At 32.6% G+C, this 19,986-nt stretch overlaps 1 protein-coding gene across 2 annotated transcripts in view; it reads right to left on the bottom strand.

The window, feature by feature from the left end:
• Window positions 1–19,762, bottom strand: part of LOC144560024 (uncharacterized) — a 34,973-nt gene extending 15,211 nt beyond the window's left edge. Inside the window, exons 1-9 of one of the 2 annotated variants that reach the window (XM_078309188.1) lie at window positions 19,458–19,762; window positions 19,169–19,373; window positions 18,376–18,466; window positions 18,157–18,299; window positions 17,806–18,049; window positions 17,579–17,683; window positions 16,849–17,031; window positions 16,526–16,730; window positions 15,930–16,433 (exon numbers count right to left, since the gene is read on the bottom strand). In XM_078309188.1, coding sequence (XP_078165314.1) covers window positions 15,952–16,433; window positions 16,526–16,730; window positions 16,849–17,031; window positions 17,579–17,683; window positions 17,806–18,049; window positions 18,157–18,299; window positions 18,376–18,466; window positions 19,169–19,373; window positions 19,458–19,686 — 1,887 coding nt within the window. In that variant the 5' untranslated portion in view covers window positions 19,687–19,762 and the 3' untranslated portion in view covers window positions 15,930–15,951. Of the gene's footprint in view, window positions 1–15,800; window positions 16,434–16,525; window positions 16,731–16,848; window positions 17,032–17,578; window positions 17,684–17,805; window positions 18,050–18,156; window positions 18,300–18,375; window positions 18,467–19,168; window positions 19,374–19,457 lie in introns of those variants that run through there. The other variant, XM_078309187.1, reaches the window with a different exon arrangement.
• Window positions 19,763–19,986: the final 224 nt, after the last annotated feature.

Genomic DNA, 19,986 nt, shown 5'->3' on the forward strand with positions numbered 1-19,986 from the left:
CACAGGGCTCTACCTCAGGAATTGAACTAAGAGAAACGTGATTTAAATGAACTAACAAGACGTCAAAATGTTAGTTCTTATGATGAGATGTCGAGTACATCAGGATTTAGTGGGGGGGTGGGGGGGGGGGGGGGGGGGGGTGGGGTATAATTAGCCACCATATGCATATGGATATGAAGATGTTAACAATTCTTTATTTGAGTTTACAATTTCTTTTTTTGGTTCCAAATTAACAACAATATCTCCATTTTTCTCATAACACAGACGACGATGAAGTGATCCAGCTAGCACGACATAGTTTCTGGCAGTGAAAGAGTGTGTTTATAATTTTAATGCTTGTATTATATTGTATTAGTAGATTATTTGATTGTAATCATTTATCTAAACATAAAGTATTGACAAATTAATTTTTTTTTATCATTTTTTTCTTATTTTTTTAGTGTAAAACAAGCTTATGGCCAAAAAGTCTGATTTTCCGATCCGAATCGGCCGATATGCCGATACCGGATCGGTATCAACCAGGACCGATCCTGATCACGATACTGATATTTCCTACTATTTAAATTCCTTTAGAAAAACAAAACTCCTATCGTTTTTTCATTTATAATTTCAATGATATTGTCAATTAGTGTTCAAGTAAAAGAGTCAGATAAAAGTATCTATAGAATTTCAACAATAAATGAAATAATCAACTTAATTTGTCAATAGTAACAATTACTATATTTAGGGATGATGTTGATTTGTACATGTGTTCAAATATTTAATATGTTTATTTGTTTACTATATTTAGGGATGAAATTATATAAATCATTTATTTATTCAGTAATTATTTGCATTTGTTTGTTATTCATTAACATTTGAACAAGGCTAATACTTATTTTATATTTTTATATTCGTCACCTATTTATATTTTTACATCCATTTTTGTAAATTTTACTAAAAAAAAATCTGCATTTGTAAATTAGACAATTATCCGCTGCGAAGGTTTTGAATATTTTTTTTTTTTTGACAATTCTAAAGTTTTAATTGCGACAGACCAACTGCGTGATTTATGCATGTGAGAAAAGAAGAAAAACTTTTAGGGCGTGTTCGGATGATAAAAATTTAGTGGGAATCGATGGGGTCGGGACGATATTTCAACGTTATTTCCCAACAGCATTCGGAGATCTATTTGAAATTTCTTTTCCTGAGACTCTTTTCATATTTCTTTTTATTTACATTTATTTCTATAGCTAAAGGTGTAATATGCTAAATTTATATGTATTACTATGAATTGCGTTTCAAGTACTGATTTTTATTGATTTCTTATGCTTCATACGTACATGTAGAGGTGTTTGAATTTTTCCAAAGTTTAGATCAATTAATTAATCTTTATCCTATTTTTTTTTCCAACCACCCAATTTTCATAAATACAATTGCTATTTTCGGAGCATTGAATGCAAAGAAAATAGCATATTCATTTCATTAGACACTTCTTATTTAATTATAAAAATAATTTTATATTTTATAAAATAAAAATTAATAAGTAATGTAATTATTTGATTTTTTATTTAGTTACATTATTGATAATTTTATAAATAAAAAATTGTATAATATAATATATTTTTAGAAAGAAAAATAAAATTTCCTACAACTAATCCCACGGTACACCCATTCAATACATTCATATAATAATTCCTGCGAGTACCTATGAGTATGAGTTCCTACAAATAAAAAAGTGGATTCCCAAACCCGTACAATCCCATCCCGCACAATCCCGTGACAAACGAACACGCCCTTAGTCTAAACTTTTACTTCTTATACTTTTGACATTGATGTCACAATTTATTTTCTAGATAAAATAAAAGAAAAGTCACTTTGAATATTTGTATTAGATAACAATGAAAATCTAATTACTAGAATAAACCGGAGCAAAATACTAACAAATAGGGAGATATTATTATTTATATTCTAGTATCATTTCTCATTTTTTATATTTGAATTTTGTACATATAATGACTTCTTACCTAGTAGAAAGGTCATCGACTCATTAGTTACGGTCGTGGAATTCAAATTCATTGTTTTTTCTCAAAGAAAAATCAACACCCTCACTTTCTCATTTTCTCTGTCTTTCCTTCTCTCTTCTCTCCTCTCTTTCTCTCTCTAAAAGTAGCATTGCTTTTCTTTAAGAAAAACAGCGAATTTGAATCCACACTAGTGAAGTCATAGATGATTATTCATGAGTAAATAGGAATGATGTTAACTCTTTAATTCTAAGTCCAAAATTTAGACAAATTGCATGTATTCAAATTATATCTATCCTATTATTCTTTAGTGTTAGCAACTGTCGGACATATATTTTAATCAGAATGAGTATTTTTAAAATTTTGATGATTGATTTAAAATTGAAATTAAATTTTATTGAGACAATTTACTAAATAGTTTCTAATGTTTTCAATTTTTTTTTTTTTGAAGAAAAGTGGTATATACCACCGATTTCATTTGAAATCAAAACATATCTGATTTAGTACCAAATTGGTACCAAAATCAAATATAACAGGTCCATACAAAAAAACAAAAGTAAAAATAAAAGAATAACAAGTTCACAGAAAACAAGCTCACAACTAAGAAAAGTAAAAACATAAGAATCTACTAAAAACACTTAAAGTATATAAAGCTAAGGACTATATATCCAATTTATTATTATATCAATTTCAAAAAATCATTCAATTAAAATGTTTTACTAATATCACTAGTCAAAGAGTTGCAATTTTTCTAAAAAAAATACAAGCAAAAATCATAACAGAAAATTGAGAAAAGAAGAACACGAATCTAAGTTTGTTGGAGCAGAATTTTTTTTTTTTTATCACCTTAACGGTTCTCACCGATAGAATTCACGGTCTAAGCAGTCAGCACAAGCACGGACAACAAGAAATAAGCAGAGTTGCGACTTGCGTCTCTATATCTTTTTCAATAGAATTCTCGCAAAATACTTTTGAATTTTTGAGCAATATATTTTTCCTCTTTAAATCAGACCGATTGAATTCATTTCATTTTTTTCCCTTTTCTTTTTGCTAGGCTCAGCGACGGATTCATGATTTTTGTGAGGAAGGTAAAAATAATAGTGAATTAGATTTAAATAGCTAATTGAGTTCAAACTCATTAGCTAATTAGATCTTAGATAAAAAATTATATATTTTAATTTATAATTTTCAATGTTCTAATTTCTAATTCTAATCATCAATAAGAATTCAAAAATTGTATTCTAATTTCAACCATAAATTTAACTCTAATTACAAATTAGAATTTCAGAGGCAGAAATAAAATTTCAAAGAAAAACAAAGTTATTTCAGATCTATAAATATTTGTAAAAATTCAAAATACAGAAGAGACAGTTGCCCCCCCTAGCCCATACTGAGTCCGCTCCGCATAAGCTAGAAGCCATTTCTCACTTTTTATGATTCCATACACGAATTGGCGACAAATTGATTTTTAAGATTATGTGTTTAATTTCCTTGTTTAAAAAAGATGTGCGGTTCTAACTACCAAAAAAAAAAAAAGGATGTGCAATCGTGCAGAGTTTATTTACTTGAAAATGTGGTTTACATGGGAGAGTTCGGATCTCCTAAAGTAAGTCAATTTTTTAGTTTAGATTCAGACCGTCAGATTAAAGGAACATGTGCTTTTTATCTCAAATCAAATTGGTTCGGATTCAAATTGAAGAGTCCATATTTAAACAAAAAATTTGAGTTAATTTAGGGATCCGAACAACGAAGTCAGCAAAAACTAAGCCAGCAAAAGGTAGCTGCTCTTTACAACGGTAATATAAGGGAATTTAAATGTGCTTTTAGATTGTCTATGGGATAGGAATAGGAGGGGTTCTTCTAATCCGCATTTCAGAATAGATGATGAATTGTAATTGGGGGAAAAATTGAGCTTTTAGTATTCCAATCCGACTTGTTTATATCATATAGGACAATCTAAACCACCAAATCAAATATCATAACATGGAAATGACTAGTCAATTATATTGAATATATTTTTAGCATGACCGACGGTTAGAATCATTGGGGATCACTTGAATAATTAATCATTACTCAACTGTGTTTCAATAGAAGATCTTTCTTCTTAGTGTGGCTGCCATAATATATAAGAAGAAATCTTAACTGTAGGCGCTTCTTTCTTCTTCTTTCACTTCTCTTCATTTCATTTTTTCTACTTCTTTTAGTTTTCTTCTTCGGTATAACGATATTCTTCCGTCTCTCGTCTCATAATGAGAGAGGAGAGAGGACGGAGTCGATCGAAGTCGAGAGTGTGGTATCATCGGAGCTCGAAATGTAGAGTTTTTATCTCCATCTTGATCGGAGTGGGGCAGTGCGCAATTCGACGGTCATAGCGCGACAGCTATCGGATAAAAGTGAATCCGGTCATAAATAGATATAGATGGAGAAAACGATAATATAGTATTTTTTTTAGAATAGATAAGTACGATTACTTGATTAAACCTTAAAAAAAAAAGTGTTTCAATATATTGTTTTAAAAATATATTATATTGACAAATACATTTGATAATCACATTAACTAGCAAAATGAATCTTTAAATGAAAATGTTTAAATTTAAGATACATACATTTAGATAAATTGTGGATTATGGATTAAATAAGTGTTGTAAGAAAACGGTTAAAATCGGTCGACTAATCGGTTGTTTAGTCAATGGTTGTGATAACGTCACGAACAGAAAGTGCACGAACAGAAAGTGCAGAAGATCGTTGGCAGTAACCAAATTGTTACGAATTTTTTCAATTAATCGACCAATTATTTCCGATTATGGCCGATTATTCTCAATTATTTTTGATTAATCGCTTGGTGATACCATGTCCGTCCGATAACCGCATACATTTATTTACAGCAATAATTCTAACAGCCACTGGTTTTGATATATAGTTGTAAAATTGTTGATAATTTTTTTCTATTACATATCTGAGGAGAATATGTAAAATTAGATTTTTTTTTTCAAGTTCATCAAATTTTAGTGAGTGTAACTTCAAAATATATCGAGTTAGTTTCAAATGATAAATCTAAACTGTTAAAACTGATATATTTTACAAGTGGTGTTTTAACATGCAAAATTCATAAATTTGCAAAATAATTACATATATAAAGTCAAGTCTTAAAAAAAAAACTTGCGAGTTTATTTTAATAGATTTATTTTTTATTATTTTTTTATCGCTTCACTTTATACTAAACTGATTCAAAAATCTATAAATTTTATGTATAAAAGCATCATCAATGAAACATATTTGTTTCAATAGTTTTAATTTATCATTTAAAGTTAATTTGATAACTATTGAAATTAAATTCATCAAATAAACCTAATGAGCTTAAGCACATCCTAGTTATACTCATAACACTAATAACAACGACGATAACGACAATAGCAATAACAACAAAATTTAGCTTTTATGAAAATATCGAAGTAGAACTAGGGTGTTCTTAAGTTCACTAAGCCCCTTGTGAACTCAACTCTAAAATTTATTAGATTGACTTCAAATGATGAATTTGAACGTTGAAACTCATGTTCCTTACAAGTGATATGTCTACATACAAAAAAAAAATTAACTTTTGAATTAATTTAGTATAAAGTCAAGTAGTCAAAATTAGAAGATTTATAAATTAATTTTAAATATTTTTTTGAATGTTTTGAATGTTTTTTTTACCGCTTGACTCTATACAAAATTAGTTTGTAAATTTTAAATTTTTGTACGTAGACACATTACGCGTAAAATACATGAGTTTCAACAATTTAGATTCATCGTTTGAAAGCAATCCGATAAATATTATTGTTAAATTGACAAAGAGATTTAATAAACTCAAGAGCACCTAGTTGTACTAAAAAATATCCTTTCTTGTACATTTGAACTGGCATGCCATTGTTTAAATACCCTCACCAATCACGGCCATATAGCATAGAGTAAACCAAAGCATTGTGGTACCAGCTGGTATCAGATAAGGCATCTAGTACCTTACCAGTGTGGGCCGTGGCTTCTGTACTTGTATACCTGGTCCTGGTTACAGTATCCCCACTGCATCATGTTGCAAAACTTGAAAGTTTCAATAAAAACACTTTGACAATCTTAAATGAGCCTGCCAACCTCGTGATGTCCTCGCTAAATTACAAGTATCAATAAAAAACGTTTTTTTATTTTTTTTTTATTTTTTTTTATTTTATAGATTTAATTAGGATGTATTATCCATATCTGTGTCCGATCATGTCAGATATCGGATACTGATTAAAATAATAGGAGTGGATCTACGGTCAATTAGACAATCAGAACAATGCTATAATTTTAAAATTTTAATTATATATATTAAAATTAAATTTTATTTATTTTATTTTATATGGTTCAGTTTTTTTTTCATAAAATACTAAATGTATATTTACATTTATATTTTAGAAGTTATAATTTTATTTTGTAGTTGTGAAGACTCAGATTCACTGTATATTGTGCATTAAACTTATTTAGTTTCATTCATGATCAACAGCGATTATTCCCATTGCTTCTCTGATTCACGCAGGGTGAAACAAATCAACTCTACTCTAGTTAGACTTGTTAATCATGGTTAATTAAATTTAGCTAGTTACTTGTTTTGCATTTGCTTTCCTTTTTTGATAAATAGGCGTAATAAAGAAAGGAATATGCAAAACAAGTAACTAGCTAAATTTAACGAAATTGACTAATTTAGCGAAAAAATATCTAATCGGATTTAAACCCATTAACTAATTAGGTACTCGATAAAAAAACAATACTTTGACTTACATTTTTCAATATCCTGACTTATAATTTCTGATCCTATAACTTATAATTAAAGAAAAATTGTCAAAATGTCACTCTAAATTTTGAAATTGTAAAAATGCCACTCCAAACTTCATTAATTCCTAATTTTGCCATTTATACTCAATTCTTATACTGTTTTTATTAAAAATTAATTAAAAAATACTGTTTTGAAATATGTATTTATACAAAAATACATATTTCAAAACAGTATTTTTCAGTTAATTTTTAATAAAAACAGTATAAGAATTGAGTATAAATGACAAAATGAGGAATTAATGAAGTTTGGAGTGGAATTTTTACAATTTCAAAATTTAGAGTGGCATTTTGACAATTTGAAGGTTTTGGAGTGGCAAATAACCAATTTTCCCTATAATTAATATTATCAATCATAATTCAAGAAATTTATTTTGATTTTAACACTAAATTTAACCTGAATTACAAATTAAACATCCAGAGGGGGGCAATAAAATTTTTAGAGAGGGGCAAATTCTATCGGTACCAATAGATCACCACTAAAACTCAAAATTCAAGGGGGGAACGACTGCCCCCCTTGTGCTACAATAGAACCGCCCCTGCGGATTGCAGAAGATTTCAGCGGCTAAAATTTTCGACGGCCAAGTAACATAAATTTTTCCCGCTAACTGTTTTTTATTTGTATGATTTTTTTATTTAATTAGAAATTTTTATGATATTGTTGTTTTTCTATTAAAATATTCGAATTTTTTTTATTTTTGAAAATAGATATAATTTGATTTATTAGAAATACTGCAACAAATAATGTGGATCAACATTTTACAGGCTAGATTTTTTGCCATTTCTTATTTATATCCAAAAAATAAACAAAATTTAAAAAAATAACCAAACCAGTGGTGTATTTCAAATACTACCCAAACCGGAATTTTTTTTTCCAATTTTAGTACCAATTACCGGAAAAAAAAAATCCGGAAATAGAATTTTCCATTTTTTTTATAAACTCATTTACATATATACATATACATATATTATAAAAAAAAAACCAAACGACGTTTATAAACAAAATACCGATCGTTGTATGCCTACTGTTGAACGAAAACTTAAACTGAATTTTTGAGACACTAAATTTTTCCTGACATAAACCAAATAAATTAAGTGAAAAATTTATTACTCGGTCACTAAAAATTTCGGCGGCTCCATTTTTTAAATATTTCTTTTCTCAGTCGCCAAAATATTCAGTGGTATGGGTATTTTTAAAAATTTTCAAAATATTTGAACATTTATATTTGTTTTGACAAATATATTATTTTTATTTAATATTAGATATTTAAAAAAAATCGGGCTTTTATCTCTCCTCTATCCTCTGCAAATCTTTCAGATTCGCACGTGATACATATTAGATATGGCAGGCTGGCAGCTACCAATTGAGTTATCTCTTATTGTTTGACCAAAAGTTCGGTCAGAAATACGAGTTCGGACGATCGCAGACTTGCATATAGGTCCGATGAGCATCATCAGATAGCTCCGGTGTCCATCAAATCTACGCTTATCTCAGGTCGGACACCTCTAACCCAAAGCAAACAAGTCGATTATTAAATGCTGGAAGCCCCTCGGCCCAATACTTTATAGCGCACACATATTTTTTCCACCAAAACATGATTCATGTTGCAATTTATGTCCTCTTGATGGATTCATTAAACTCGTACAGGCTCTCCTTAATTTGCGATAGTACATTAAAGGCAATAAATGAATAAATCCACAAAATATTATATACTTAAATTAATCTAATTCAGAGAGAATTTCTAGTATGTCCATAAAGTTTTTTAAAATAGTTATTTTTCATGAAAATACTGTAATATTCAATATTTCCAAAAAAATTTAACATTTTTTTATACTTTTTTTTATTTAATATTGTTTTTAGTTATTTTAAAATTAAATTGATAAGTATACCCTCTTATTTTAAATGGAGGTGTTTTCTAAATTTGAGACTCTTGTAATTCTTCAAGGAGACTTCATTTGGAAAAAGTTATAGAATAGTTGATTATTCAAAAATCGAGAGTTCGATTTCCTCTCACGACTCTGCAGCTTCTGCAAATTTTTTTGTTGCACACGAAATTTTTTGGCTTGGTAAAATAGTAGTTTGCATAATCATTTTTCGTTGCACACGAAATGTAAAGTTTTGACTGGTTTCGCTAAGCTGAAATAATAAAACAACCATTTAGTTGCCAAAAATATGGGTCATAATTTTGTTGTAAGCTGCTTGTCTTCACTGGAGAAGTTGGATTTTCAAGGTATGGAATCAAACATGAATGAAAGTTAATCATATAAAAATTTTATAATGTGAATGGGGATCAATTTTAATCTAAACTTTATAAAAAATCGTACATAAGTACAAATCTTTTGAAATTAAATGGAGATCAATTTATTGAATGTCCCTCTGCCCCTCCTTGTCAGATCTAGTTTATAAAAAATTGTGCAGATTCACTTAGTTTTTTCAGGATTATATGAACATAATTGTGAGGATGAAATCTATCCAGAAATTTGTATTCAGGAGTCACAATCGCTAGTCATAGTCAGGATAAAGCCCAGGTAACTAAGGGATAGCTCCATTTAAAATAAAAACAAAGGATATAAATTTGTTAATTCAATTTTTAAAGTAACTTAGGTTAAATAAATAAAAAGGCATAGAAATAAAAATGTCAAAAGAAATTGACTATTTTAATTTATGTAACGTATCGTATTCCGATTTTTTAAACGGTATCTGATAAGTTTTTGAACGATATCATATTAGATACGATATTCGAGCCCGTATCTGTGCAAGGGAAGTGATAGGCCCATGTACTAAAAACCTTATAAAACATCACAAGTATTAAGTACAAATCGCAAGTCCAAGAAGCAGGCCCGTCCAAGTTATCGGTACACGGCTCCAATCGGCTCGACAGCCCGCGAGTTAAGCCTGTTAGAGTCATCCGTACGAGACTCGAACCGACTAACCCGGCCTGCAAGAAAAGCCCAGACGGATGACCGTACGGGACCCAAACCGACATATTCGCCTATAAATATCCTGAATTTCACCAAGAGAAGGGACCACAAAATCAGCACTAGACAGTACATAGACGACAGAGTTATGTATCTACCGAATCTTTATTCGGTTTCACACAAACTCAGACACGTAATAAATAAACACCTAACTCTCACGGCCTAAACTTTCTTGCTTAGGACATGCTTAATCTCACTGGGCCTTAATTCTTTCAGAGATAGGACGTATCTGGAAGGATCATAAAATATAAGTTTTACTTCTAATCCCGCAGGCAGAAATTAGATGACATGCATCCGTATGAATGCGTATCCTCTGCATTAACTCAAAAGGGAATCTTTTGAGTTAAAGAATCCCAACCGTCTAATTTTAAACGGAGTTAATCTGATACTTGCTTATAATATAGGGGTCTTTTGATATTAGTGCAGATTTAGTTTGCACGAATTTTAAAACAGATTGGACTTTTGAGATTTATTAACTCAAAAGATTCCTTTTTGAGTTAATGCAGAGGATACGAATTCCATCCGTATAGCCCTTCTTACGTGATATTTTGTTGGATAAAAATCCTATCACGGATATACCCTCCATGGCTCCATCACTACAACAATGGCGTTTGTCTTTAGCCAAATACCGAAATTTGATCTTGCTAAAACTTATGACAGGAATTTTACCAGCATTGCATCAGAATTTAGAAATTCAAATGTAAGGAAGGAATCAATAAGCTTAAGAAAAGAAAAAAAAACTACAAAAGCAATTGGCAAAATTAAGATAAACAAAACACAGAGAACACCACACTCCCTCAAATCCTCCCTCCCTTATTTTATATCATTAAAAGTGTTTTACAACACATATTTTTCGTTCTTACCTCTCTCTGCTCTGACAGGATCATATATATTGATAGTAGACGTGCACAGATCACCTCTGTTATTAAGGAAACAAATCAGAATACAACTAAATCTAGAAGTTAATTACACACTATCCAAATATGATAAATAAAGCAAATACAGAAGATACAATCCAGCCATATATCAACCAAACCATTCTGTTGATTTCTTTCCCCATCTTCGTCTGGATCAGATGTGGAATTCTCTGTATGTATCAGCTTGTAATTTTAACAGTAATTAATATAATAGAACAAATTATATGACATCAGTTGATACATTGGTACCATACCTAATAATTAATGCAACAAAACCGAAAGGTACTGGCACTCTGGTAGCAAGACAAAGGTATTGCAACATGTAGCCAGAATAAACTGGTAAGCAGGTACCAGTAACCAGAATCCACTGGTGCCTGCGTACCAATAACCAGAATGTACTTGTACCAATGTACCAATTCAAATTTGAATTACCAATAACCATAATGTACTTGTACCAGTGTACCAGTAACCAGAATGCACTGGTGCCTGCGTACCAATTCAAAATTCCAATGAATTCCTGCGTACCAATAACCATAATGTACTATTGGTAATGATTCCCCTTTTAAGATAATTCTGTGAACAGTTCACCGTGTCTATCTAGCATCATGTGACAAATAAAGGATACAATAAATCATTAATGCTCTAAATTCAGAAAAAAAAAAATCTAGATTTAATGGGATGGTTGAGTCTCAAGTCCGAAGCCAAATGGGAAGAGAGGGTCATAATGCGGGTCGCCAAGATTCATGGGCAGCTGATCAACAGACTTGAACCATGTCCTCGTAAGCTTGCCGGTGAACGCATAATCCCCAAAGAGCACATCAGCCACTCCCTTTCCTTCTGTGCCTGGTAGCCATGCAGCTACAAATGCATCAATTTTGTTGATGTATGGTTCAATAACAAGGGGACGACCAGAGACGAGCACCACAATGCACTTCACATTCTACAAACCGTCTCAATCACACTAGCACCAGGAGAAGGAATGGTGAGGTTGAGATTGTCGCCTTGCGATTCAGCATACCGTGGTTCTCCAACCACCACAATGGCATAAGAGAAACCACCTTTCTGGACAAAGTCAGAACTTGGCTCCTCTGAGTAAACCACCTGTGCACTTCCATCTAGAGTAGATTTTAAGTATGGTTGTTCCTGTCCATCAATAATTGTAAGTGATTGATATAAGTTAGCTCAAAGGGATGTGACTGATTGTGTAAAAGGAATGTGCCTGTGAAAATTACCAACATATGTCCCACCAACGATTGATACAAGTTAGCTCAACGGTGGCTGCTGATTTTACTGTTTTGTTAAGTCACCGTTGGATCAACAATTTTGTAAAATACTTAATAAATAGTAAAAAAATTCAGAAAAATATAAAATTTGGTCTCCAAGCACATATTAATATGGAGAACAAGATGAACGGTTTGGATCGGTCATTTGGATTTTGAATTTTAGATTTATGGTCCAATGCACAAACCCCTCCTTGCATTGCAATGCACCATAGCCCATCTCTCTCTCTCTCTATATATATATAGAGAGAGAGAGATGGGCTATGGTGCATTACAATGCATAGGCACCCTTGTGCATTAGACCATAAATCATCAATTCAAAATTCAAATGACCGATCCAAACCATTCATCTTGTTCTCCATATTAATATGTGCTTGGAGAACAAATTTTACATTTTTTGGAATTTTTTTACTATTTTTTTAGATTTATTGAAAATCTGCAAATCCTGGTGAACAGTAAAAAACAGTAAATATTTATGAACCGCTGAATTAGTAATTTTCAAAGTGGCTTAATAAATAGTAAAAAAATTCAAAAAAATGTAAAATTTAGTTTCCAAGTACATATTAATATGGAGAACAAGATGGAGAACAAGATGAACGGTTTGGATCGGTCGATCCGAACCGTTAATCTTATTCTCCATATTAATATCTACTTGGAGACCAAATTTTATAATTTTCTGAATTTTTTTACTATTATTAAGCCACTTTGAAAATCGCTAATCCAACGGTTTTACTGTTTTGTGCAGCCACCGTTGGATCAACAGTTTTGTAAAATACTTAATAAATAGTAAAAAAAATTAGAAAAATGTAAAATTTGGTCTCCAAGCAGATATTAATATGGAGAATAAGATGAACGGTTCGGATCGACTGTTTGGATTTTGAAAACTCGAATATTGAGCCGTAGCATAGAGGCCACTATGCTATCCATAGCACCCCAGCCTAACTCTCTCTCTCTCTCTCTCTCTCTATATATATATATATATATATATATATATATATATATATATATATATATATATATATATATATATATATAGTACGGCTAACGTGCTTCCTCTAGCATATGGGCCGAAATGCTTCCGGTGGAAAGTTGAAATTTCAAAATCCAAAAAGTCGATCTGAACCGTTCATCTCCTTCTCCATATTAATATCTGCTTGGAGACCAAATTTTACATTTTTCTGAAATTTTTTACTATTTATTAAGCCATTTTGAAAATCACTGATCCAACGGTGGCTTACCAAACAGTAAAAATCAGAAGCTACCGTTGGATCAGCGATTTTCAAAATGGCTTAATAAATAGTAAAAAATTTCAGAAAAATGTAAAATTTGGTCTCCAAGCAGATATTAATATGGAGAAGAAGATGAACGGTTCAGATCGACTTTTTGGATTTTGAAATTTCAACTTTCCACCGGAAGCATTTCGGCCCATATGCTAGAGGAAGCGCGTTAGCCGTACTCTATATATATATATATATATATATGAAAGAATGTGTAAGTGAGTGAGGGGAAGCAAAACAGAAGAGCTTGAAAAGTAAAAAAAATAAGTTGATGACATGTACAAGGACATTTTGCTGAAAATTTTAGGGACAACGTATTTTGTTTCAATTTCTACAAAGAAGAAGGATATTTTGTAAAATTTCGAAAAAAAACATACAATCACTAAACCCAAAACAAAAATAGAGATGTGCGATTTGGCACCAATCACGTCAGGAGTTTATTAACTCAACTTGAATTTGTCGCCTCCTTGGACGCTCGTTTCTAAGAGAGGACGCACCTTTATAATAACTGACTAACATGATTAAGCCAACAAAAGTACCTACTCTTTACAAACGGGACTACAAGGGTTTTAACTAGGGGTGTCAATGGTATCTTTTTAGACGTTTATCGTTTCAAATTTGATAAGGCGGATATGAGTAAAAAATTTAGTTTGTTAAGTTATTGGATACGGTTATGGATAAAAAAAAAATTTCGTTAATCAAATGGGTAAGAATATGAGTAATGACTATTTCGTATCCGTTACCCTATAAGATAATTATAAAATCTGAATATATATTCAATTCAATTTTCAACCCACCTAAATATATATTTAGTTGGAATTGATTGCACATTTATTTTTATTTTTTTTGTTAAAAATGCAATTACATATGCATGAAATAAATGAGTTTTTGATGTTTAATTTGTAAAATATAATAAAACTAATTATTATAATAGTATTATCCGTTATTCACCCTCTACCGTTTTGTTACCCGACATTATAATAGTATTATCCGTTATTCACCCTCTACCGTTTTGTTACCCGACAATATTAATGGATCGATAAGGGTAGGGTAGAGTAAAGTTAATTTTTAGTAGATATGGTAGTGTATGAATAAAGTCAATTTAAATGTGTATGAATGTGAAAATATCTCCACCCGACCTGTACCGTACCATTAACACCCCTAGTTTTAACTATATATGCTTCTATTATTTCAATCTAGCTTGTTTATACCAGATAGCACAATTTGAACCGTCAAATCTAAAATCTATATAATATACAAAATGACTAGTCAAATTGAATAATTTAGTTAAAAGTATTTTATCTCACTTATAATAAAGATACTAGATTTTAAATTTGCATCTCTCCCACAAATTAAGAACAATATCCTGCTCACTAAACTAAACCGCTGAAACCGTTGAAATCACAAAGCTTATCCGAAATAACATAACAATTATAAGAGAAACACTCATTGAGAACAGAGCAAATTTTACTTGTCTGATTCCACATGTCAATAGTTCTTATTCTTTCACCATATAAACGCTACTGCTCCTGAGTCAAACTTTCACTACAATCAACCATAGAAACCAATTAAGGACAGAGACAAACTCAAACCACAATTAGATACCAGGCTAGCCTCAACCTATCACATCCACTTAGAACTAGCCACACACGGACTCGTAACAACTATGTCAAAACAAAAGACTTGACACATTCGTCCTTTGAAAGCTTATCCGATAGGTTTTCGAGACATTAACACAACATGCCGCTATCTATTGGTAGCACACTGACACAAGCAGAGGCACATGGCGCCATGAGCGTGCACATATTATATATATAGACTTATATATATACGTGCCAGCTGCAAAACATCTTTTGTTTAAAATAAAAGGCAAAGTGCATATTTTATTAACTTGGGAAGATCTAAATTTTGTTGAAACAATCTTTAAATTGAAGTATTGAACGACAGGGCATATTATTGGGCAGCCTAAGTGATACTGCACGCATCATGCTAGATGTCCCGTTTTGATTGTAAAACCCCCCAAGCTGGGAACCAATTAATTAGTGTTGTCCAGTGAACTGCCTATATGCGCTTTGAGTTTGTGATTTTAATCTCATACTACTGATTTTCTTCCTTTTTAGTTTTTTTTTTTTCTTCTTCTAGAAGATGATCGGATACCATTGTGCTAAATTCATGTAGTATGTGGATAATAGTAATTAAGACGAATTATGTGAATAATCAACCCTGTCTATCTAGTATTTGTAAAGGATGCCATCTCAGATTTCAGCCACCGGATTGTCAGAGCTTGTTGAATTATTTAAGAAAGATTCAAAAGCAAATAAAGTACTTGTGCACTCTTTTTCTTTTTACAACGGTGCAATTTTGGATCCTAATCAAATTGAGAATGCTTGATCTTGCCCATATAGTTCCTGTTTATGCTCATTTCTTGTTGAGGAAAGAAAGACTTTCAGAATTACGTGTAAGAAAGTATGTGAAATTGTCAAATCAGTGAAAAAAAAAAAAAAAGGAAACACTAATTGATTTGTTGGTGGCCGATACATTGATACATGGTGAAGTCGAATTCACTCAATAACCTATTCGCCTCACAAGGTTGAATAAGGAGCTACAATAAATCATGAACTCTCTAACCTCAGAATAATGTTCTCTAGATTTAATAGGATGGTTGTGTCTCAAGTCCAAAGCCAAATGGGAAGAGAGGGTCATAGTGTGCATCGCCAACATTCATGGGCAGCTGATCGACAGACTTGAACCATGTCCTCGAAAGCTTTCCAGTGAAGGCATAATCCCCAAACAGCACATCAGCCACTCCCATTCCTTCTGTTCCGGGCAACCATGCAGCTACGAATGCATCGATTTTATTGATGTAGGGTTCAATAACAAGGGGACGACCAGAGATGAGCACCACAATGCACTTTATGTTGCCACAAACGGTCTCAATCACGCTAGGACCAGGAGCTGGAATGGTGAGGTTGAGATTGTCGCCTTGTCCCTCAGAATAAGATGGTTCACCAACCACCACAATTGCATAAGAGAAACCACCTTTCTGGACAAAGTCAGGGCTCGGCTCCTCTGAGTAAACCACCTGTGCACTTTTATCTACAGTAGATTGTATTCCCTCAAGAATGGTTGTTCCTGTCCATTAATAATATTTGTAAGTGCTTGATATAGGTTAGCTCAAAGGGATGTGACAGATTGTGTAAAAGGAATGTGCTTGTGCAAATTACCAGCAGTTAGGTTGTTCCCACCAAGCCCCTGCCATGTGATAGTCCAGCCACCGCACTGGTAACCCAAATTGTCGGCATGGAGTCCGGCAACCAGAATCTTGCCACACTTCTTAGGGAGGGGCAATACTGGTTTCTCACCATATTTACCGTTCTTTAGCAGCACAAGGGATTTCCTTACAGCCTCCCTAGCCAAATCGCGATGCTCCTGTCGGAAATTTCCAATTTCTTTTGTTAATTGTCATCCAAATGTATTTCCAACATACTAGCTAGACTAGAAATCATTTTATGAATTGATAATGTAAAAAGTGTATGTTATGAGTGACCTGCTTGCCAAGCTCGCCAGCTAAGCTAGGATCTGGAAAGGGGTTCTCAAAGAGGCCCATCGTGAATTTGACCCGAAGTATTCTACTCACCGCATCGTCAATTCGGCTAATTGGAATGGTCTTATCATAGACCAGGCTAGTCAAATTTCCAATAAAGCCCGTGTAGTTGAAGGGAATCATTATCTATATATTAAGCACAGTAAATTATCATAAGAATATATAATTAAATGGATAGACAGAAGCAAAAAAATTTAGATTGGGGGTTGAAATGTAAATAGTGCGGCAGTTGGGATTAAAACTCAAGTCCCTACTACCCTGAAGTAAAATTATAACCACTATAGGCTACAAGCACACAATTAGAATTTTTTGAGGGGGTTGAACTGTATTAAAAGTTAAAAGTAAAAAAAATAAATTAATTAATTTTCAATATACATAATTAAAAAAAGTTCAAAATCCTGAGAGTGTCTAAACATTCCCTAACTTGGTTGTAGATCCGCCCCTGTGTCTATTAGTATGATATGAGTTTCCTTCTTTTGTGTGATTGTTACAAAATTTTGAATGTTCATTTATGCATTAGTTACAAGGTTGTTTTCTCTCTGGTGAAGGTTGTTACCTGTACCATTTTTTATTTTTTCTTTGACTGTTTAGACATCTACTGTGGTTTTATTTTAGTAGAAATACATGGGAAGAAACTGAAGAACTACTGTTTAGCAAAGGCCAGGATACTAACCATGTCAATGCCAGCAAGCACTCCAAGCTTTATAGACAAGCGATAATCTGAACCTTCAGGGCTGGTGATTCTGTCAAGCCCTTGCCAATCTGATATGATGAAACCCTGTTACAGAAGCATTAGGTAAGTTAAAAGAAAACTTTATACATCTTTAATTATTTGTATGGACAGTAAGCTGATCAATCAATTAACTGATCAATTAATATCCTTAGAGGAAAGGCAGAAACCTTGAACCCCATCACGTGCTTGAGGAAATCATTAACTAAGAATTGATTTGAGTGCATTTTGACACCATTCCAGCTTGTATAAGAGACCATGACGGAAGATACACTATCGATGACGGCATTATAGTATGGAGGCATGTGGATGCTGAGCAGTCCATGGAAATCTATGATTGTATTGTTCTCGTTGATGCCCTTGTATGTACCACCATCTCCCACATAGTGTTTTGCACATGATGCTACATTTCTCCTGTTTATTTATCAAGTTATTTATTTATTCTCGGTACATTATGTTCATTATAAAAGAAATATAAAGCGGTAATAGGTTAATTGAAGTAAGAGTAATTTGGTACTAACGTTCCAGCAACAAAGGGTTTTCCTTTAGAACTAGGTGGGGCTTGGCCTTGAAATCCAGTGATAATTTTTGTCATCAATTGGACCACCTTTGGATCTTCACTGAAGCTCTCGTAGCACCTCCCCCATCTGGGATCCCTACACACCTAAACATCAAAGCCAAAATATTATTGAAAGCGCTTATGCTTTTAAGCTAAACTGCAACAAAAACAAGTTTCTTACCGCAACACATGGAGCAAAGATGTAGGGAATGCCTGTAGCTCTAACTTCAAGGGCAACTGCAGCACCAATTTTTCTAGCTAGTTCTGGGTCCCTGAATAAATGGGTGTATTCGGTCACATAATTAAGTTGAATGTGCTAATCAGTAATTCTATCTTTTTTATCTCTTCTTTCATAGAGTTTCCAATTAATATGTTAGCAAGCATTAACAGATTTCGCATTTATTAAATTTTAAGTCCCGTATCAACAGCACTTGACCCAAATTTAATGTTCACACTTAACCAAGAAACTGCTCAAAGTGACCTGTTTTAATGGGTGATGGGTCATTCTAGTTCAAAATTTTCTGATTAGATTATATCAGATCCAATATCAGACAGCTGGTTTTTTCATTCATAATTGTTGGATTTATTTATATTTAATAATTTCGATATCCAAATTATGTAAAGTAGGAGACGATGCAACTCTTTTCCCGACTAGATAGTTTTTTTCTATTTTACTGCAATTATCTTTCTTTAATTGTTCTAAAATAATTATTCTCTTAGATTGGCCCAATTTTGGTTGTTGAAGCATCACACAAATTGTCATATACCCCGTTTATAAGAGATGTACTTCTGTTTGTTGCCCAAAATGGAGATGCACTCAGTGCTCCTGGATAAGTCATACATTTATTTTTATCCACCATTGCGAATAAGAAATTAGCAACATTATTTTCCATATTAACCTCAAAATTAATAATTTCTCGTAGCTTTTAATCTAGAGAAAAAAAAATCAGCAAAAACTGAAATACTGAATCTACCTGGTGGCACCGAGGCCAACGTTGTGTGGGAAGATAGTGGCTTTATAGACATTTCCATGACCATGGACAGCATCGATGCCATAAATCATTGGGATTCCAAGACGGGTTGCAAGCGCCGCCTTTTGAATATCTGTCACCATGCTCATCCATTGCTCCACAGTTGCTTGAGGTGCTGGCACGCTCCCTCCCCCACTCAGCACGCTCCCTGAATCACATATTAAGAATCAATCGATCATTAAACCAAACACATTGTCAATCAAATGGACTAATTTGGTGAACAAGTTCAAACCGATGAAGTAATTTGTCATGACATCGGGAGTTGCAACTGATCTCTCAATTTGGGACATCTGTCCTATCTTCTCGGCAAGGGTCATACGGCTTAGTAGATCTTTTATTCGAGTATTTAGAGGTTGTTTTGGATCTTTGTACTTGGGATATCCACTGCCTTGTGCTCCCACTGAGCTCAGCATTAAGCAGCAGTACACCAGGAAATGAATACATCTCCAAATGTGACTCATTGTAACTGATTAAATAGTTTCTCCCTTTTCAATGAAAATAACTTGATTTCTTCAGCAGGGCTAAATGCACATGTCTTATCCTGGGAAGAAAATATATTAATATCGTAATTCCTAAACACTAAACTGAATGTACAAAGAAGAAAGAAAAAAGTACGGGTGGAAAATGAAGAGAAAATCAACGATCTTTATTTCTCTATACAATGCTAGCGCAGTACCTGGACCAGTGCAGTATGAAGTAAAAGCAGAGTATGACAAAATGGAGATAGAGAAAAGGAGGGGACGTAGAGAAAACAAAATGCA

The sequence above is a fragment of the Carex rostrata genome, chromosome 9 (assembly GCF_964058835.1).
Source record: "Carex rostrata chromosome 9, lpCarRost1.2, whole genome shotgun sequence".
In the NCBI taxonomy this organism is placed as follows: Eukaryota; Viridiplantae; Streptophyta; class Magnoliopsida; order Poales; family Cyperaceae; genus Carex; species Carex rostrata.